The 23205-nt window shown below is 34.2% G+C and overlaps 1 protein-coding gene across 2 annotated transcripts in view; it reads left to right on the top strand.

Annotated features, from left to right (window-relative positions):
• DDX60 (DExD/H-box helicase 60) overlaps positions 1–23205 on the top strand; it is a 102227-nt gene that overhangs the window by 15340 nt on the left and 63682 nt on the right. For both annotated transcript variants that reach the window (XM_026485638.4, XM_026485639.4), the window contains exons 8-17: positions 3082–3243; positions 4766–4924; positions 10719–10860; positions 11737–11892; positions 14244–14349; positions 14809–14924; positions 16404–16564; positions 19646–19892; positions 20803–20969; positions 21866–22018. In XM_026485638.4, the coding sequence (XP_026341423.1) occupies positions 3082–3243; positions 4766–4924; positions 10719–10860; positions 11737–11892; positions 14244–14349; positions 14809–14924; positions 16404–16564; positions 19646–19892; positions 20803–20969; positions 21866–22018 (1569 nt within the window). The remainder of the gene's footprint in view (positions 1–3081; positions 3244–4765; positions 4925–10718; positions 10861–11736; positions 11893–14243; positions 14350–14808; positions 14925–16403; positions 16565–19645; positions 19893–20802; positions 20970–21865; positions 22019–23205) is intronic.

Below are 23205 nucleotides of genomic sequence, written 5' to 3'. Positions count from 1 at the left end.
AAATCTTGTTATTTTTGTTGGAGAATATTGACTTTATAAATTAAACTGGAGAGAAGTGGCATCTTTATAATGTTGAATTATTCCATGCAAGAAGAGGGGGGTGTATTTACATTTTTTTCTAGTTTATTTTTGTGAATTAAAAAAAATTCCTTATATATGTTTTGTATATTTCTTGTTAATTTTCTTCCTAAGTTTTAATGTTTTGTTGTTATTAAGTAAATTTTGCTATTATTCCAAGATTTTATCTACCATTGTGTTCTTTGACTCTTTGTTGTTTATACATATGAAACCTATTGATTTTTTTTGTCAATTCTATGTGCTGATGTCTCATTGACATTTTAATTTTTGAATTAGTTTAATTATTCTTTGGGGTTATCCATATATACTATCACATCATCTGTGAACAGTGATAGTTTTGTATCTTTACCCATTGTTATGCCTGAAATTACCTTTTCTTATCTAGATGCATTAGGTAACAAACCTGATACAATGGAGGATAGTACCAGCTATAGTGGGCATCTTTGCCTTGTTCCTAATCTTAGTAGAAATGTCTCTAGTATTTCCCCATTATACACACACACACACACACACACACACACACACACACACACATTCATTCTGATTTTAAGACTGTATCCCTCAACTTATCTCTTTTTGAGTGTTTTTATCATGAATGTGTATTGAAATTGTGGATACAATTATGATTTTTAAATATTAGCTTTATTAATATGGTATTTTGATATAAGTGGATTTTTAAATATTGAAGTAACTCTATTTCTGGAATAAATCCCATTTGATCATGGTATTATTTTCTTAATTGGTGTTGGGTTCCACTTGCTAATATTTTGTTTAGAATTTTTGCCTCAGTATGCGTGAGTGATACTTTTCTGTAGTTTTCTTTCTGTGCACTGTAATTATTTGGTTGGGTATCAGTGTCATGCATGCTTCATAAAGAAAGATTAGAATATTTTCTTTTTCTTTTCAGTATTCCAAAATAATTTATGCATCACGGGGATTATCTGGTTTTTGAAGATTAAAATAGTTTCCCTATAAAGTCATATGGGACTGGGGCTTTTTTGTGGGATAGTTTCTTAATTTTCTCTGTTTGTCCAATGGAAATTGATTTATTTAAGCTTAGTTACTCCAATGGGGTCAATTTTTATAATTAATCCTTATGAGGAAATTATCTATTCATTTACATTTCAAATTTATTTGCATAGAAGTTAAAGTAGGCTTTTTTTTTACTCTTTAAAAATTTCTTCTGTTTCAGTAGTTATTTTACCTTTACATTTTTATTCTGTACATTTTTTTATTTGTCACATTTATTAATGGTCAAATTTGCTAGTGGCTTGTCTGCTTTTTAAGGTTTTCAGAAATCCCTGAAATTTTGATTTATTAATTAAATCTATCTACCAATTTTCTTTTCTTAATTTTTGCTTACTTTTATCTTTATTTTTTGCCTCCTTTTGCTTTCCTTTAGCTCAGTTTGTTGTTTCTTTTTAGATTTTCTTTTTGGAGCTGAGAATTTAATCCATTTTTTTATTATTTCATTTTTATTGTTAAATATGTTTAATGCAACAAATTTTCCTTTGGTCACTGCTTTAAATTTATCCCATAAATTATGATATGTAGTGTTTTTGTTATCAGTTTTATAAATTCTGTAATTTCAGTTTGTATTTCCCTTTCACCTAGGAGTAGCTTAATAGAAAATGTTTTTAAGCTTTAGATTGAAGGGTCTTTGTGCCTTTTTTTTTTTAAAGTAAACCCTACCTTTATTGTATTTTGATCAGAGCGCCATTTATAGTGTTTCTACACTATGGAAGTTACTGATGTTTTCTTTGTGACTTAACATATGACCAATTTTTATGGGTATGCTGGGGGCACTTAAGAGGAATACATATTCTCTATCACCAGAGTTTAATTCATAGGACCTACACTATTGATTATGCTGTTTAAGTCATCTATCTTCTTACTTATTTTTTGTCCATTTGATTTCTCTTGTACCAAAAGTAGTATATTAAATTCTGTTATTATTAGTGTGTTTCTGAATATAGTTCCTTTAATCTCCTGTAATTTTTGCATCATAAAGTTGGTTGTGACATTATATGTTGCATATTTATTCATAATTATTCTTAAGAGATGAATCATTCATAAAGGTTACATCTCCATTATAGATTGTGGCTTTTAGAATAAAAGAGTGCTTTTCCTTTTCATATTTAATGCTCTTGAGCTTGAATTCCCCCTAGTGTGCTGTAAAAATTGCTAGCCTATCTTCTCTCCTTTTCTTTCCCCCCATTTCCCTGGTATACTTTTATCCATCCCTTTATTTTTAGTCCTTCTGAGTCACTTTGTTTAAGTTGTGCTTCTTGCATACCACATGTATTTGAGTTATTAAAAACTCTTCACGTATTTTATTTTTACTGGATGTATAATATTTCCCATATGCTAAACACCTAAATTATTTGAGAATTGGTTTCTAAAAATAATTCTGTATGAACACCTTGGTGCATAAATCTTGGTACACATTTTGTGTTATTTACCTAGCCTGGATACCTAGAACTTGAATAGCCAGTAACAAAGTATCAATATAATTAATGGTAATCATACATATTGCTAAATAGCTTTGCAGTAATTATGTACCTATCTCTACTCTCATTAGCAAAGCATAAGAGAAATGACATATCACATGATTTCCAGTGCTGTCTATTATCATTAGAATATTCTAATATTTGTTAATTTGTAAGTAAAAATATGCTATTTAATTATTCATTTATTACTAGAGAGGTTGAACATTTTTTCTATTTTGTTAATATTTGTATTTCTTTTGTGAATTATCTGCTCATGTCTTATTAAAGGCTGAGATGTTTTATTATTGATTTATAGGAGCTCTTTACATAGTTAAATTTTAATGATTTTACTAAAATATGTATTTTCTCATCTTAAAATTTTATCACTTTTAACAGAAATATTTATAGTTTTATGTAGCCATATCTATCTTTGTATGATTTCTTCTAGTAAGATTACTTATGAATAAAAATATTTTTTAAATATCATGACATTTACAGTTTTCTTCTGTGACAGGCATGTGAAACTATTTCTCAGCTTAAGCAGCTCTGGCCAGAAGGCTCTGACATTCGGCGTGTTCTTTGTGTTACTTCATGCTCCTTGTCTTTGAGAATGTACCATCACTTTTTAGAAAACAGAAAAAAGACTACCTCTGATGAGAAAACTAACATCCAAGAGGTGTGATTGTTATAACTTTACTATGAAACACCATTGCTTTCCACTTTTGAAATTTTACTGATTTTCATCTACCTTTTTTTCCATTTCTTGCTGTATTTATTCCCCAATTTACTTATATAAATTTCTCCCAAAAGAGGGAAAAACTGGAATTTGTTTATCAGAAATATCTATGGTGTTGTTATATGATTTAGTGTTTTACTATACAGATGTTTCCCCTTAGTACACAGTCAAATTTATCCAATCATCCAGAAGAAGGGGTAATAAGAAAGGAAATTAGCACTTGGTGAGAGCTTATATTATAATGTTCTGGGTTCTTTAAATGCCTTGTGCCTTTATATCCTCACAAGAGCATTTTCAGGGAGGTATTTATTCCCATTTCACATATGGAAACCCCTGAGGTTCAGATAGTCCAGGTAACATTCCTTAATTCAATAGCGGAGTGGAATGATGATTGAACCTGTATCTTTCTTGTTTAAATTCCATACCAAACTGTCTTTAGAAAGAATCTTCTTGCTGTAGTGTCTTGGTGCCATCTTAGCTGCAGAAATACTAAAGCTCTTAACCTTCTTTATGGTTGACACAGTTTGTTAAGAATCTGTTGGCCAGTGTGTGTTTGCTCTCCAGTTAAATAGTCATCCCTATATATATGTGTACATATGCACACATACACACACTCACACACACATGTGTACACATACTGTTTTGTATATAATCTGACTGCTGGGGGATTCTTGCCTAAATTTTTATTAAAGTAAAATGAAGCTTTTGGTAACTTTTTGTACACTCTCAGAAATGAGCAGGACTTACACCTTTTACTTAGCATCCTTTATATTTGGTTTTCCAATATCTACTTGAATATATTCTTACTCAAATATCTTTTATGTCATTAGGCATGACAATTTTAAATTAGTATCACAAGAATGATACCAAACCAAGTGTATCTCTTTGGAACCTCTAGTCATTAGACCCTATTTGGCCCTGTGGAGGCACTCTGAAATAAGTCTTACTTTTATTTCACTGACAACCCTGCAAACTTTTGAAGATGGCTAGGAGGGCCTTGTCCCATCATGTTAAATGTGCCCATTTCTTTACCTTTTTTCTAATTGGGTACGTTTTTTTAGATGTGTCCTGGTTTCTTCACTCTAATAGTATTCAGTGAAACTTTTAAAATATGATGCTTTGGACAGAATAGGGCATTTAAAATATGGCTCCGTTCTTGCAAAGTCCTGTGGGATCATGACTTCATTAGCTGCTGGGTCAGCTCATTTAAAGTTAAGCTTAACTAAAAGTACTACAAAACAGCTTTACATAAACTGCTGTGGAGCTAGCAGTTCCCTGTCCCCTTACCTGACATCTGTATTTTATATGCAGTCAAATTTATGTATGAAGAAAAAACCCTCAAAAACCTATGGAATGAAGAATGTAACAAAGCAAAATGTGGCTGCTGACCTTTGTGGTGCTGCATGCGTATCATGAAATTTCATAGCCTGCTGATCTCTATTTTACTTTCTTTGTTATTCAGGAGGAAAGTAATTGCTTAGCCCTGCAAGAGATGGAGGATTTGTGTAAACTGCATTGTCTCAGTGTGGTTTTCCTACTCCACTTACCTCTTTCTCAAAGAGCCTGCGCTAGAGTCATCACTTCCCATTGGACTAAGAACATTCACACTTTCTTAGAAATGGTAAATATGCTCTTTATTAGTTTATTTACTTATTTTTTTGTTTCCATTGCTTGACATAAGGAAACTGCAGTCACCTTCAAAAATAGATTTATAAAGGGTCCCTGAGTGGCTCAGTTGGTTAAGCCTCTGACTCTTGGTTTCAGCTCAGGTCATGATCTCAGGTTGTGGGTTCAAGCCCCATGTTGGGTTCTACGCTGGGCACAAAGACTACTTAAAAAAAAAAAATTATAAGGGGATATTGTCAGCCCTTTGGGGAGCTTAAATATTTAATGGCCTAAGTAAATTTCTTCCTAATTTCAACAACTCTGGTAGTAATAACAAACAGCATGATATGTACCCAATCTAAGGATAAACATAATCTCTCTATTTTCCTTCTAATTTCTGTCAAGATCAGGTTTTTGTGTCATTAATTATAAGAGATTGGTGTCCATTGTGTTCTGCTCTTGAAAGGAATTGAAGACATATATGTAATGGTTAATTTTGTCCATTATAGATGTTAGTTAGAGAAAATTTGTAGACTTTAGGAAAATAGCAAAAACAAAAGAAACACCCAGTGACCCACTATTCAAATCAATTCATATATTACATTGCAATGTATTATATTATATATGTATGTGTATATATATATATATATATATATATATATATACACATACACATATATATATATATATATTTTCTTTTCACAGATTTTAAAATTTTCTTTCATACTCTTGGTTAACTTCATTTTTTAATGGCTGTTATTTTTTATGGATGTACCATGGTTTACTCACCCATTTTTCTATTATAGGATATTAAGAGGTTTTAATTGTTGTATTATAAATGCTACTATTTCCAGGTTCTTTGAGTGTAAGCCTTTTCCTTTAATTTGGGGATATTGACTTAGACTTTGTGCCCAGAAGTGGGATTAGTGGATCAATTTAAATGGAAAATTTTTAAAAATCTTGATACTTGCAGTCAAAATGTTCAAGGAAAGTATTTTAGAACCAATCAATTAGTAAGCTAGTCCACAAATATTTATCTAATGTATATACATTGTGTGAGTCACTGGGGATACAGTGAGAAAAATAAGAATATATTTACCAATCTCAGCCCACCACTTTCATAGAGCTACATTTTACATAATGTTATCAGGGAAGAATCAGAATTTGCATCCAAGTCTCTATCTGCTCACTTTCCCATTCTCAGCAAACAAGTGTGTCAGAACGACCAGAGAAGAATCATTTAGGGTTTCTTGCCCTTTTTCCCCCTAGGGTCCCCTATGGCTGTCTGATGAATTCTATGAAGGGAATTTTCCCTTCCTCAGGATAATATAAATGAATAAAGTAAGATACTTAGGATTACAAGGGTATCAGTTATATTGAAATAGTTATTAAAATATTAAAACATACATTTGTGATGTAGTAATACATGTGTTTCCTTGTTACTACATTAGACAATCAAATAACTACCATACTTTCAATATATGATAAGTATAAACAGTATCTCTAGATGTTTGTAGCACTTGCAATGTAATGTGAAAATATGTTATTTCTACTGGTGCCAAATTCCAACTATGGCATAACTGTATGGCATGTCATCTGGGTTTATTATTGAAAATGAACATTTTTGCTACAACTTAGCAAAAATAAAAATTTTCTTTTTTTTTTTAAATGTATTTACAACTTTTTTTTTTTAAGATTTTATTTATTTATTTGACAGAGATAGAGACAGTCAGCGAGAGAGGGAACACAAGCAGGGGGAGTGGGAGAGGAAGAAGCAGGCTCATAGTGGAGGAGCCTGATGTGGGGCTCGATCCCGTAACGCCGGGATCACGCCCTGAGCCGAAGGCAGACGCTTAACCGCTGTGCCACCCAGGCGCCCCAAAAATAAAAATTTTCTGATCTAAGTTCACGAACTCCCTAAATTCTTATCACTCCTGTGATAAGATCTTTTCTGCACGACCTCCCTCCTTTCAACCCCACCTTCCAGCTGGACCGGCATGTGCCCTTACTTTAGGGATTGGGGGAAAAAAGTCAAATTTCCCACCCTTTGAAAGAATAATATTGATCTACATAAAACAAATATTATTGAAAAAGACAATTACCTTCTTCTGCCCACACTGCACCTTCCTCATAGAGTGTCTATGATTTGAGGAGGGGAGAGAGTTGGAGAATAAATGAAGTCACCATGAGTGGGTGGGAAGGGCATGATAGAATCCCTCTAAAGTTTCAGGGGTCTGTGCATAGAAAGAACCTGTGATTTAGTTTTCAGGGCACAGACTGGGAGATAGCTAGTCTCACCCAGGATACCTGCGGCTGTATGTGCCAGGGAACTGGACCGGAAAATGCAGTATGATGTCTACCCATGAAAGTGTGGGAGATGGTCCCTGAACTTCCTGAGGGAGGGTCTGAAAGTTCTTGCAGGCTCTAAATGAGTCATGCTAGTTGATTGAGAGGGAAGGGGAACCTGCTAGTCTTTACAGAATTCTCAGAAGCCAGATGAGGGGATAAGTGGGAAATAACATGGAAAAGACCCCTTTAAATCTGAGGACTGTATTTCAGTAGACTGTGAACTCCATGGAACAAATGGAAGCCCCTCCATAACCACTGACCATTTAATCTCTATTCAAGGGACCTGGGTCTATTGCCCGTGTAGAATACTGAAGAGTGAGGTATAACTGAAGGCAGCCAAACTGAGTGGTGGGCACCGTTTTTAACCAAAATGTATAAATTTTTTTATACATACTTTTTTTTTTTTAACAACAAATGTATAAACACTCCTGTCAAAGCCTGGCATGGGGACTCATGAAGAGCATTGATCTGAGTGTGACTGGGAAGTAATTGAATTGGACTGATTTTACTTTGTAATGCTTACATTATATTTACTGAAATACCATAATGCATATGTAGGATCAACAATTAAAGTTCGGAAACAGAAGAATACATTGATTGTGTATCTAGGTCTATATCTGTGAGCATTTACAACTGCTCTAACAGAAGTGTTAAAGGTTTTATGATGTGGTGTACACAATACCATGTGGCTCTGCTGATGCTTGGGGGAGAAAATATTTCCCTATATCCCAAAGCCCGCTGGGGAACTTTCCTCTAGGCATTTTGATAGTCTGTTGAGAAGAAGCTGACTGTGGTTAATTAAAGGGATAGGAAGACTGTATTTCCAGCTCTTTTTAGTTTATTTATTTAATTTTAAAGATTTTATTTATTTGAGAGAGAAAGAAAGAGAGAGAGTGCACACATGAGCAGGGAGAGGGACAGAGAGAGGAGAGAAGGAGACACAGACTCCCCACTAAGCAGGGTAGCTGGAGACAAGGCTTCATCCCACGATGCTGGGATCATGACCTGAGCCGAAGGCAGACACTTAACTGACTAAGCCACCCATACACCCCTAATTTACTTTAGACATTTCAGTAAAATCATGTCAGGTTAATACATTAAACCTATTGATACGACATATTAGATACTCAAATAATGCATTCTAGCATCAATATTACTGTGCTGCGAGTTTTGTTGTAGTTATTTCTCAGATAATATTTGATTTTTTTGGTCAACTTTTTGTAGGTTGAATTACATATACTCAGTCACCGAATGGTATGAATGTCATAATTGTGGTATTGATTTACAGATTTAGATGAATGCTCTGTATGTATAGTTTTCATTTATAAAGAGTATTATAAACAATTTTTTATGGACAGTGCTAATTAGGTGAAAGGATATTACAAAGTCTTTCTAAATTATGTAATATTCTAAGATGGTTCTGCAGGACATACTTTGTGGTTTTAGCTGATAGAAAACATCACTCTTCAATTAGGATGGCATGGATTGAGGACAGGATAGGAATAGGTGCTAGTTATTTTGCACCAGCTTTATGTGTATACTTTACCTATGTTACCTCATTAAGACATAATAATACCCTCGTATGTCCTCATTTTACAGACGAAAAACTTGGGCTCAGAAAGGCTAAATGGCCCTAAGCTTAGCACAACTAATAAATGATCAAGGTGGGAGATAAGTTCATCTCTGTCCGGCTTCCAAATCTGTGCCCTTCCCACCATCCTCTGCTCCCTTGTTAAGGGGAAACAGCTGATTATCCCATAGTCAAGCACCCCTCTGTTCTTTTCTATCCTCCATGCTTCATTTTGGTAGCACCCAGTAGCTGGAAGTGTAAATTCAGGTAGACTCTGAAATTTCCACAATAAAAAGCGTATTCTGAGGGCTGTGGAAAAATCAACAAGCAAACTCTGAAGGGAGAATTTCATGTTTACTCAAATCCTGACACTTGGAGACCATTCGGAGGCACTTCTTATATGAAGTGAATAAAATGAGGAATGTTTGCTGTACTGTATTCACATATTACCATTTGTTTACTCAGTGGTATTATGGGAAAGGATTGGGTGGGGAGAACCTTACATGGCAGTGGTTCTCCAAGTATGGTTACCTTGAACAACATCATCAGCATCACCCGGAAACTTGTTAGAAATGCAAATTCTTAGGCTCCATCTCAGAGCTACTGAATCAATCTTGGGATGATGCCTAGCAATCTGTGTTTTATTTGACAATCTTTCCATGTGGGGCTCCTGCTGAAGTTGGAGAACCACTGTTTTATGGCTCTGTGGCAATCTCTTTAGTATTTTATTGTAGCTAAAACTACACTGTAGGTAGGAGTCTCCTACCTTGATATTTATGACTTCTCTTGAAACTTGGGCAGTCTCCCTAACATCTGTTTAGAGCTAGGTCGTCCAAAGCACTAGCCCATAGCTACAAGTGGATATTAAACTTGGAATTAAATGTGGAATGTGGGTAGTCTGAAGTGAGATCTGCTCTAAACTTAAAAGAAACACCAGGTTTCAAAAAAACTTAGTATGAAAAACATGTAAACTACTCTGTTAAAATTTTTATATTGATTACACATTGAAATGATAATACTTTGGATATGTCGAGTTAAATAAAATAAAATTTTGCTTTTTCTTTTTAATGTGACTTCTGGAAACTTAGGATAAAATATGCAGCTTGACCATGTTATATTTCTGTTGGATAATTCTGGGTTCTGTTTCCACATCAGTATAGATAAATAAATTATTCACATTTGGAAAGCATTTGGTTTTATCATTGAGGGAGGGTGGAGCAGAGAAGCCTCAATTTTCCCCCATTGAACGTTAACTCCCCAAACACTATCATTGACTGAAAAGATGACTAGGCTCTTGCTTGCTAAGGTTGTTTACTCATGTCTACTCAACTCTGAACTAACTGTGGCCAGGAAGACATTCTGTCTGTGAGGCATGAACATAGCCTCACTGTCATAAACTCAGCAGCTGCACACCAATGTAGGTGGAAGGGAATCTTTGAGTTTGAAGGATTCAGCATCTTCTAGACCCCTAAACAATCAAATGCTATTTCTTGAATCCTCTTTGGACCTGCAAGTAGAATTGGAAAACATTAAAACCTTAGTGAAGAACAGAGGTAGATTTGAAAGCAGAAGTATTTCTGTAGCATTGGGATTGTATCTGTGGTTTAGTGTGAAAAAAAAAATTGTATTGCGTCAAACACAGATTTCTATGATTCAGAATAAAGAACTACGCTGAATGAATTTTTTGGTCAGTTTGGTTTTACTTTATGATCTAACCTTTTAAGATATAAAACATTCATCATTATCCAGCCTTAAAGGACTTACATTAATAAGAACTGAAAGAACCTTGCCAACTTGCCTTTCATTGGATTAGTGATGCATTTGAAGTTGTATTATAGTTTATTGCTAATATAATAATTATCAATGACTTGGTTTTATTTTTAATTTTCAGAAAAAGTGGTGTGAGTATTTCATCCTAAATAATATAAACATTTGTGAATTTTGGAATCTGAATTTAATTCACCTTTCGGACTTAAGTGATGAGCTTCTGTTGAAGAATATTGCTTTTTACTATGAAAATGAAAATGCTGAAGGTACCACCTTAGTATATTATAGTAATTGTACTTTCATCCAGAGATAAACATTATAAGGGATTTAAAACTTCAAAATCGTTTTCCTATATGTCCAACATATAACATAGCAATTATTTTCCTTTCAATCTTTGTTTATACATGTATATAAGTTTTATTTAGTTGTAATCAGTGTGAGTGTTATATTTTAAAACATTTTTAACTTAATATACTCAAGTTTTCTTGAAAAAATAGTGTTTAGGTATTTGGCATTTCTAGATAATTTTGACAGTTGTATTTTTCATTTAAATATATGCAATACATTTTAAAAATATTTATTCTAATTAAAGTAATCATCCTACTACATGAGATATTTACAGAATTTTAATTTTTTTCCAGAGACAAAGCTGATTTATATGTTATATGTAATTTGTTTTTCTTTCTTTGAATTCTTTTGTTAGAATAAATTTTCTGCTGTTTCTTAATAATAGTAAAAGAAAAAGAAAACATGTTTTAAGAGAGCTAGAACTCATTGAGCATTCTTGAAGCTGCTTTGACCTCTAGAATTTGGTTCCTCCACTTTATAAACATTGGAATGGGTTAGCTACATATAAATTTAGCAACTCTCTACAAATTTTCTTATCTTTGAAAAATAAGTTCTATTCAGTTTTATCGGTTGTAAAGTTATATGTGGCATAACATTTTAACATTATAAAATAGATATTCATAATCTCTTATTGTTATGATAGTTGTAATTTATTCATTTAGGTGCAGTGTGGAAGTCACTGAAAATTTCACTGTTTAACAAATATTTCAGAACTCTATGAATTTAGTTGAAGTGCATGCTTCTGTATATATAGGAATGACTTTTAATATTTAGTACTTTTAACTATTATATAGGCCTACATTCAAATTTAGGAGATGCCATTATGAAAGATTATGAACATCTCTGGAATACTGTGTCAAAGTTGATCAGAAAGTTTGCTGTTGGAAAGCCATTTCCTCTGAGAACAACAAAACTTTCTTTTCTTGAAAAGAATCCATCACCAATCAAAGGTAATAGATCTCTAAATTAATTTGAAATAACAGTTCAAATCTCTGAAAATTTTTTGAAAACACTACTAACTAAATGCTGTAGATCCAAATAATTTTCTTGCACTATGCATTTAAATAATAAATAAATAATAATAAATAAAAATAAAGTTACCTCTCCCTATATCATTGAGAAATGATATATGCTAGGACTATAATTTTGAAGTTATATATTTTGCTTGTAGCTAATGTTGTTGCCAATTTAAAAAAGCCAGATATATGTGACTTTCATTTTTTTTAAAAAGATTTTATTTATTTATTCAACAGAGATAGAAACAGCCAGCGAGAGAGGGAACACAAGCAGGGGGAGTGGAAGAGGAAAAAGCAGGCTCATAGCGGAAGAGCCTGATGTGGGGCTCGATCCCATAACGCTGGGATCACGCCCTGAGCCAAAGGCAGACGCTTAACCACTGCACCACCCAGGCGCCCCTGTGACTTTCATTTCTATCAATATGGCAGTATAGGTTAAGGGAAAAATCTTTTTTGGGAAACAATTGAAATGCTGGTAAGACACACCAAACATCCTTGTGTATTATCGTAGCTAAGCTCAAAACAGGGAGGGAAAAGCTCAAAAAAAAAAAAAAAAAAAAAAGGGAGAGACTGATCTTCGGCTAATACAAAATAAATTACTCTGATGATTTCTAATTATAGGTCCATCTTCCCAAGAATCGGGGGTTTCAGTTATTCTGTTAGTAGTGTCAAGACAACTCTAAGCCAGAAAATTGACTTAAAGTGATCAGAAGAATCTAGTACATTCTTTGTAGAGGAAAAACATCATAAACCCTGGGAACACCTGGGTGGCTCGGTTGGTTAAGCATCTGCTTTCAGCTCAGGTCATGATCCCAGGGTCCTGGGATCGAGCCCCTCATGGGGCTCCCTGCTCAGCAAGGAACCTGCTTCACCCACTGCCTGCCACTCCCCCTGCTTGTGCTCTCTCTCTGACAAATAAATAAATAAAAATTAAAAACTTCATAAACCCTGGTTTTACAGGATACAGGGTTTTACTCATATTCTGTCAAATATGAGTACAAATATGAATTTATAAAACGACAGGAAATAAGCTGCTAAGAGAAAATGTAAGCTATAGAACTAGAACTTCATATTTTGTAATTATCAAAAGTAGAATATACTATATGTGTATTTAAAATCTCAAAGAAACAAAATATGAAATTTGAAACATGAGAAAATTACAAAGTTCTATAAAACACCATTCACATTTTAAAGTAACCAAAATTGTAGAAATGAAAATAGTGTCAATGGATAGGCTAAAAAGGTGATTGGATATTGCTAAAGAGAATGTGTAAACTAGAAATAGATCAAAAGAATTAGACTCTTGAGGAATATCAAATAAGGGGTTTATTGATCCCAGGAAGATCAAGTAAGGGAGTGGTTAGGTAAGATCAGGAAGAGAACAAACCCAGTGTGAGTCATGTTAATGAGTAGATTTCCACTGTGGGCAAATACAGGTAGATTTTACTGGGAATCTTAGAGTAGTGTACAAACCACCTCAGAGATGTCTTACCTGAAGAGCAAGATAGCTGGGGCATTTACCTTGCAACTCCTGTCACATTTTTGGCTGAGGGCTATCTCTGGGGCATTGAATCCTTAGCAGTTCTGGCCTTCCTCACATGGCAGTAAAAAGAAAAGTGCTCAGGCAGAGAGCTGCAGAGACTTGCAGTAAGAAGGTGTTAGGCAAACACAGAAACAGTGAACACCAAGGGGATAATCGGCAGAGCAATGGCAGCTTACCTAGAATTATGAACCAGATATAAATAAAAAGGCATTCATTAGCCAACTAGTATATATAGGATATATGTGTGATATGACATCTATCACATGTATATGTATATGTGCAGATACATATATATAATATCAAAGAGGATGTAAGAAAATACTGTAATGATATCAAATTATTTCATTATTATTTATATATTTCCCCCTACTTTTTAAAAATTTCATTTCCATAAAAGTATTTATGTAGGAGATCTCTGAGTGAGAGTTCCATATTCCAATTCCTTGTAATAGGTGATAATGAAAGAAATAAATATTAAAAAAATAGGAAACAGTTATTTTCTACCTACCTAGCTACCTACCTACATGCCTAAATGCTGCCTATTTCTTCATAATCTGTTATGTTTCAAAATGTTTTAATGTGGGCAATAGCTTTATGGGAAGGTCTGGAATTGATAAATGTAAATAAAATCAATGAAAAATATTTTTTAATGTAAGGTTTTAGAAAATGATGTGTAATGTTCCTGTGTGAAAGTTTCCCATTTAACACTGTCTTAATTTTTTTTTTTTTTACTTGTTTACAGATACCTCCAAGGAAAAGATTCCTAATTTGGGATTTATTTCAATGTCATGTGAAGTGGTTGATAAGTTTGTTGGCAACCTTTTGAAAGATTTGCCTTTCTTAAAAAGGTATAAGACCAAAAATGTCTCAGTAAGTGGGTGGAATGGATGACTTACTCATTAAAGATTCTATGAAATGAAACAAATTAAATGGACTATATTAGATGCAATATGTGTTTGTAACATATAATGAGTTTAAAGCAAATTTATCAATGTCTTTGATCTTAACTAGGTTAAAATCAACGTGGTTTTAATCTTAGAGTAAAATTACTCCAGCTGGATGTTTTTAATTAGTGGATTAATTAATGAATATTTGTTGATTTGATGAGACTGTTAGAAAAGTGGGGTAGATTCTGGGTTCTTAAGCACCTAATAAACTGCTTTTTGGGTTCTAACACCCACATCATATTATAGAAAGAGGAAAGGTGGCTATGATTTTTAATAAAATATTAAAAAATGAAATCCGTGTTGTATTCTATTTAGAGGCATGAAATTTAAAATATGCATATATTTCTGTTTGTCTTGTAGTGATGATCCTATTGTAACTTCACTAGTTAAACAAAAGGAATTCAATGAACTTTTGCATTGGCATTCTCACAGACCCCTTAGTGATGATTATGACAGGACAAAGTGTCAATTTGATGGTGAGTTATATGACTCTGATGAAATAAATTAAAATCAATTTCACTCTCTTTTTATTTTGTAATAAAAAATTATCATATCATGAGCCACAAGTTATACTTCTTGAATAATGATAGTCAACAAGATATTTCGATGTATGTCAGTAAAGATGATAATGAAAAAGTCCCACTCTGTTTACTGATAGTCATAGGAACACAGGAATGCAGATGTCCTAAACAAAAATTTAAAGCTTTTTAAAATAAATATGGTTTGTAGTTTAAGGTATTTGTACATTCCTTGAAATTTATAATACTGAGGCCATAGTCTTTCAAGCAGTTTCAACTACTTTCACACCACCCCGTTGATTACATGTAACAAGTGCCAGTATTTTGTGTGCCTTCATTCTCAGGATGGTTGGAACTGCAAAAGGAGGCCCATGAAACCACTAAAAGTAGATCAACAGAGATTGACTTAGGGATCTTGTCTCCTTGGTTAATCCCTTGTCTTCACCTCATCTTTGTCTACCCCTATGCTTACCTCCACCCTTCTTCAAGTTGACAAAACTTACTTTCAGAAGAATCTAGGAGTGTGCATAGTAAGCTTGCTCATATTTATCAGCCTGCTTACATAAACAGCTACTGAGATCCTGCAAGATGTGAGGGGATCTTTTAGATTAACTATTAATATACTTCAAAGTGGTTTAATTTGCTATATGTAGATACAGACATAGAAAATTCAACCAGCTTAATTATCCCCTTAATTGAGGTTTTTTAGGTATGAGAGTAAGTCATACCTTGATTGTTGGGATTTCCTTTGTCTTTGGATTTTTCCATAGCGAAAGTGTTTTTCAGCTGCCAAGCTCTTGGCTCTGTGGCTCTGGTTTAGCGTAAGGATTTTTCTGTCAGGCAGTACCAGAAGCCAAAATATCCAAGGTGGATATCTTCTTGATTTTGCCTCTACCACCTTCTTCTTTTTTTTTTTTTCTTTAAAGATTTTATTTATTTATTTGACAGAGAGAGACAGCGAGAGAGGGAACACAAGCAAGGGGAGTGTTAGAGGGAGAAGCAGGCTTCCCATGGAGCAGGGAGCCCGATGTGGGGCTCGATCCCAGGACCCTGGGATCATGACCTGAGCCGAAGGCAGACGCTTAACGGCTGAGCCACCCAGACGCCCCTCTACCTTCTTCTTCTTAAACTCATTCATAGGGCAAATAACAGGAATTACGCAGAATCTGTCATTCTCTGTAGCATCCTGCTATTTGCTTTAGGAGGTAGACCGTGGAAGAATGTTTTGTCACTTCCATCCTTTAAATTAGGTAAAGAATTACTCCATAGAAAAGAATTGCCTGACTTGATTCTGTCTTTAACAAAAGTAAATCAGACTAAATTCCTATTCCAAACTAAAAAGTACATTCATTGTGTGGGTGGGATGGTATGAAGAATTAGTGAGAATGCTGTCGAAAAAATATAGTAGTTTTACATTTTAAATCTTTTCTTTTTCAGAAAAATCTAGAGATCCTCATTATCTTAAGTCTGTACAGAAGTATCATGTTTTTCAACGATTTTATGGGAATTCATTAGAATCGGTCTCTTCAAAAGTCGTCGTAACTCAAGCTGTCAAGCCAAAGAATAATTTTAGTGCACCCAAGAACAAAAAGGCACATGTAGGTTCTATTAATTCCATCAAATTTTAAAACTGTTTTTTTTCTGGTCTTTTCTTAAGTTTATATTTGTTCAGTTCCTCTGATAGTTTCTTTCCATGCTATGCTTTTTCTTTTTAGGTATGATCATTTAGATTATTTTATTTACTTGGTAAGAAAGTCTAACCTCCATATACAGGGTTATATATGATCCTCTAAACATAATAAAATGTATATGTATTTGAAAAAGAATATAAGACAATAGGTTACTAAAGGCTTGGATTTAGAAATGTTGAAATAAAATTAATAATATAGTTCTTTTGAGTTCTGGTCTACAATGGCAATATAGGAGGTTCCCGAACTCATCTCCTCCCATAGACACACAGAATTTACAGATAAATACAGAAAAGTTCTCTCTGAAAGCAATCCAGAAACTAGAGAAATAACTACTATACATTGGATAAATGAGAAAAATTCCACAATAAAACAGGTAGAAGAGGCTGAGACATACTCTTGCTATAAACCCCATCCCTGGTGCAGAGACATACACTTGGGAGAAAACTCATAAGTCCCTGTTTTTCCCTCAGGAGGAAAGGGTTGGGACCAAATTTTTGGTCTGGCTCCCCAACTTTTAGTTCCACCTGAAGAAAGGGCCCCTCAAAATATCTAGCTTTAAATGCCAATAAAACCTGCATCCACAGGACCCAAAAGATTATAGCCTGACTATCCCCACCAGGGCACAGAGGCAGCAGACTGAAATGCTTATTCCCAGTCTTTCCCTGAAAGAGACTGATTTGCATACTGTAAAAAGTCCAAGCAGAAATGGGGACTTTTGCTTTAATAGTTAAAAAGCAGCCTTTCCAAGCCCAGGTAGGTGGTCATTGTTTTTCTCCTTGTGGTGACAACCTCCTTTTTATTTTCATAGTCATTTGTTGGTGAAATCATCCAATTACAACTTTTCCTTTTTCATTTAGAGCTACCAAGAAGTTTCTATTTTTTTAAAGAGAGATGTTATAGAATAGAAAGTTTGCAGCAAAAATTCTCATTACATAGTATAAGTTATGAAGACCGAAAAAAATCCCATTTTTCTTTTACATTATTAAAAATTAAATAAATTATCTCATTGGAGTTAAACACCCTCAGCACTATATAAATGTGCTCTTCTGGGGCGCCTGGGTGGCTCAGTCACTGGGCGGCTGCCTTTGGCTCAGGTCGTGATCCCAGCGTTCTGGGATGGAGCCCCGCATCAGGCTCCCTGCTCAGCTGGAAGCCTGCTTCTCCCTTTCCCACTCCCCCTGCTTGTGTTCCCTCTCTCGCTGCCTCTCTCTCTGTCAAATAAATAAATAAAATCTTCAAAGAAAAACTGCTCTTCTAGCAACTGGTTAATAAATCTGCATATTTGGTATATAATAAGCATTGTGCATGGCAAAGCACCAGGGATCACCCTTGTCTTATTGAGAAAGAACCATGCTGAGTTAACCTAGAACCAGTACATTTGGCAGATTAGAACATTGGGAAACCTCAAATAATGTTGATTAGAATTAAATATTGAGGGGGCGCCTGGGTGGCACAGCGGTTAAGCGTCTGCCTTCAGCTCAGGGCGTGATCCCGGCGTTCCGGGATCAAGCCCCACATCAGGCTCTTCCGCTATGAGCCTGCTTCTTCCTCTCCCACTCCCCCTGCTTGTGTTCCTTCTCTCGCTGTCTCTCTCTCTGTCAAATAAATAAATAAAAAATCTTAAAAAAAAAAGAATTAAATATTGAGAAGGGGATGACAACTAATATCGACTTCATTGTAAGCAAAATTTATATATTAATTTCATGACTAACCAGAATAGTAGAAGGTTTATAGAATTCTCTTTTTTTTAATAATTTTTATTTTGTTATATTAGTCACCATACAGTACATCCCCAGTTTTTGATGCGATTGTTCCATGATTCATTATTTGCGTATAACACCCAGTGCACCATGCAATATGTGCCCTACTTAATACCCATCATCAGCCTATCCCAATCCTCCGCCCCCCTCCCCTCTGAAGCCCTCAGTTTGTTTCCCAGAGTCCCCAGTGAATACAATTCTTTAATTTGTTTTTGCAGATTAATAAATCAGATGGGTAAAACCATAGTAAAGTGGGTCCATATTGAGTTTAAGTCAGTTGGAAAATCTTTTTTTTTTTTTAAAGATTTTATTTATTTATTTGACAGAGATAGAGACAGCCAGCGAGAGAGGGAACACAAGCAGGAGGAGTGGGAGAGGAAGAAGCAGGCTGATAGCAGAGGAGCCTGATGTGAGGCTCGATCCCACAACGCTGGGATCACGCCCTGAGCCAAAGGCAGACGCTCAACCACTGTGCCACCCAGGCGCCCCTCAATTGGAAAATCTTATCTAGATAGAGCAAATCAGTTGTATTTATGTTGTTCCTTTCCATCCACTCCTTTCCTTCATCTGGTTTCGCTTTTCCTCATTTACTTATCAAATATTATGAGCTAAATGATTTGTGCTTGAGATATACAGACAACTATGGCATATTTCTGTTTCAAGGAAGTTAATCTAGATAGGAGGTATGACAAGTAAAATCATAACTACAGTATGTGTAATGAGTACTTTGATAGAGAGATGCCCTGGCAGAGAAGGAATATATGAGTTAGGCTTAGGAGTTAGGAAAGGCTTCATGGAAGAAATATCTTGAAGGACAAGTAGGCGACAGGGAGATGACCATGGAAGAGGAAAATCCATTCCAGAGAGAGCAGCAGGAACCAATGCAAGAGACATCAGAAAGCAGTGGCTTGATGTTTCCAATTTTATTAATTTACTTTCTGATTTATAATCTGTACCACTCAGAAATCTACAAAATTATCTGCAGAGAGGCTTTATAGTGATTAAATTTAATTGTCATAAGTTTTCAATTAACAGAGGCTTTGTTTTTAAGAAATAAATACTGAATTTAAAATTTTTCCTATTCAAGAATGGGAAGATGGTCAAAATAACCAATATACACTTAAAATTATTGTCTCATATATGAAATTTATTCTTGGGATATTTCCAATTTGTTTCATGATATGCTTTTCCTTTTTCTTTTTCTTTTTTTTTTTTCCTTTTTGGGCAGGAGACTAAGGCTGAAATAATTACTAGAGAGAATAAAAAGAGGTTATTTGCTAAGGAGGAACAAAAAGAGGAGAAAAAGTGGAGTGTTCTGTCATTTTCTATTGAGGAGGAAATGAAAGAGAACTTAAACTCTGGAATAAAGAACCTGGAAGAGTTTTTGAAATCGTGTAAAAGTAACTCAGTGAAATTTCGAGTTGAAATGGTAGCATTAACTGCCTGCTTGAAAGCATGGAAAGAACATTGCCGAGGTAAAGTTACGTATTTCTGGATTTTTTGTTTTGATGAATTGGAGAATTAATAAAAGGATGTAATGATGATAGCTGTCATTTATTAATTGGAAGCCTTAGATTCATTATGTGATTTTATCCTTACAAAATTCCTCTAAGGATTACTTCTTTTATTAGTGAGCAATGAAATCCCAAAGTAGCAAATATACAGCACATTCCTAAGCAAATTCAAATCAGATCAAAGACAGGCTTAAGATTACCCCCCTTCTTTATCCTTTTCTTCCCCTACCGATCTTCCTAGTTCTTACGTTCCATAGATGAGAGAAATCATATGATAATTGTCTTTCTCTGCTTGACTTATTTCACTTAGCATTATCTCCTCCAGTGCCGTCCATGTTGCAGCAAATGTTGAGAACTCGTTCTTTTTGATAGCTGAGTAATTTGGCAGTTGTAATTGACTAATTGAATTAGCAACCTCCCCAATGATTACACCAAACAGTTATCTATAGTCAACAGTAGGACTCAATAAATGTTGCAAAGTTTTAAACCAGATATTTAAAGTCATCTAAATTTTTTTTGACAACAGTAAAGAAGTCATGAAGATAATAGGTGAGAAAAGATTTGTTGCTCCCCAGAACACTTACACAACCTTGAGCTTTAACAATCTTATTTCTATCATGAACTATAAGACTTTTCTTTGTCTCTATTATTTGCACAGCTACTTCCTAGTTATCCATGGAAATAATGAAGTAGGTATAGCTGCACTTTAATTATATTTTACCTAGTCCTCTGTATTTGAAAACCTTTATTAATGTTAAATAAGATAGTGAGTTTAATTAGGTCAGATTGATAGCCTAGATGACTAATCTTGGATAATCAAACATTTTTTTGATGGTCTTTATAAAAATTATGTTGTTTATTATTTGTTAAGGTGAAACCACAAAAGATTTAAATATAGCTGTTCAAATGATGAGAAGGATCCATTCCTTGATGGAGAAATACCCAGAACTTTTGCGGGAGGCAGATCAGCAACTCATAGCCAAATGCCTGAAGTATTTAGGATTTGATGAATTGGCAAGTTCTTTATATCCAACCCAGGTAATTTTCAAAATAGCTCCATTTTTATAGAATAATTATTGGGCATACATAAAGTGTCTTGCAAATAGAGTCACCTCTTCTAAATTTTTACTTTTTTTAACTGACAATGTTTACTCCTATGTTCAAAGTCTGTACTAGTAATTCAGCTGTCCAAACTTGAAATAAAGTAGAATTAGAAAACTGATACAAATGCTTGTCTGAACAAACAGGTTAAATGCCAGATAATTTCTGCAGAACCTTAAAACTTATACTGTGTTAAATTCCAGCAAACAATTTAAAAAACTATATTGTGATTGTTCAGTTGTCTTTAAATGTATTAGATGTAGCTACAAATACCATAATGGATATTTGAAAATCTTGATGTCAATCAATATACTCACAGTTAAGATAATGATTTAGACGGTAAAGAACTTCTTCAATAAATATTACAAAATTGAAAAGGTGGTATAAGTCAAGCAGAGAAAGACAATTATCATATGGTTTCTCTCATCTATGGAACATAAGAACTAGGAAGATTGGTAGGAGAAGAAAGGGATAAAGAAAAGGGGGTAATCAGAAGGGGGAATGAAGCATGAGAGACTATGGACTATGAGAAACAAACTGAGGGCCTCAGAGGGAAGGGGGTGGGGGAATGGGATAGACTGGTGATAGGTAGTAAGGAGGGCACGTATTGCATGGTGCACTGTGTGTTATATGCAACTAATAAATCATCGAACTTTACATCAGAAACCAGGGATGTACTGTATGGTGACTAACATAATAAAAAAACATTAAAAAAAAAGAAAAGGTGGTAAAATGCTTTTCTCATAAAAAGTACTCAGTAATATATATTTTAATTATTTAAATAATGTTGTAGTTTAAAATCACTTTCCAAATGGACTTTTTAAATAATGTAGGTCGCAAGAGATGACGTAAAGAAAACAGATAAATACTCAATTGGCATTGGGCCAGTTCGGTTTCAACTACAATACATGGGCCATTATTTGATACGAGATGAGAGAAAAGATCCAGATCCCAGAGTTCAGGATTTTATTCCTGACACATGGCAGGTAATAATTGAATGAAACAAAAATTTTATTTGTATTTTATTAAATGTGATCTCAGGAACTTATTATTGTGGTTTTACACATTATATTTGGCATGAACTTAATATTGAGTCATGTCATTTAAAATTATTTTATCATTGGAAATGATGAAATGGAAATTCTTTTCCCCTTAAGGAAAGGGAAATTTTCATTTTGTTCATTTTTTATAAATAGACCATTTCCTTGGAGGTAGTTTGATGAATTCAAATATATATTATCAAAGTTCAGTCTGTGTCATCCAGTTGTATCATTGTGGAGCAACCTCCATGTTTTCCATGTGGCAATAGGATTTCATATGTAAATGTGCACAGAGCAATTTTGGTAGTTTAAACAATATAGCAATTGTTTACAGATTTACATGCTATACCTGTCACGATCATAGCCATTCTTCTATAAATAAATGTAAAATTGATGGATATAAAATTTGGAATAAAATGGTGTGTTTCTGTGGAGATTGAACCATATAAAATTGCTGATAAATTGAACATGTTTACCTACAAAAGTGCAATTTCATAGGTTCAGTCTACTAGACTTCCAGTTCAGAATATGGTCTTTATCTTTCTTATGTTAATGATAGTGGAGTATCTTTAAAAATTCCTTCCTCCTTTTCAGGAATGCGAGGACCAGTTCCTTACTTTAGTGCAGGACATGAAGCAGCCAAGTGCTCTCTATTAATTACACACACATTTCAATTCTTCTGATGTCCACTTAATTTTGAGATGTGGCCCAAAGTGTACATAGATTAAAGAGTGTGCAGACTGAGGTTTGGGGATGTTTTTCCATTTTCTGCCCATCATAGAAATTTGTGATTCTTTGATTAGTCATCATTTTGATGATTAAAAGCATAAACTGAGGGGATGAAGTTTTGCATGCCCTCCAAAGTAGGTACCTGACATTCTTCTGTATATAAAATGAAAGATAAGTAGTAAAATTACGAATGATTGATTTTTTTTCTCCTCAACTACCATTTCTCCATTACAAAAATAAACATTTGCTACTTCTTAGAACTTAATTTCTCAAAACCTTTAGAGAAGCACTGTACTTCATCAATGACAAATACTTAAAAAAAAGAAATTTTCCCAATGACAGGATATTTTATTCAGACTCATTTTCTGTTTTAGAGGAGAGCTGTACTTAATCAATGACAAATA

The sequence above is a fragment of the Ursus arctos genome, unplaced genomic scaffold (genome assembly GCF_023065955.2).
Source record: "Ursus arctos isolate Adak ecotype North America unplaced genomic scaffold, UrsArc2.0 scaffold_11, whole genome shotgun sequence".
NCBI classification, from domain to species: Eukaryota; Metazoa; Chordata; class Mammalia; order Carnivora; family Ursidae; genus Ursus; species Ursus arctos.
Note: the sequence above shows the minus strand (reverse complement) of the source record. Positions and strands in the feature narration are given on the sequence as shown.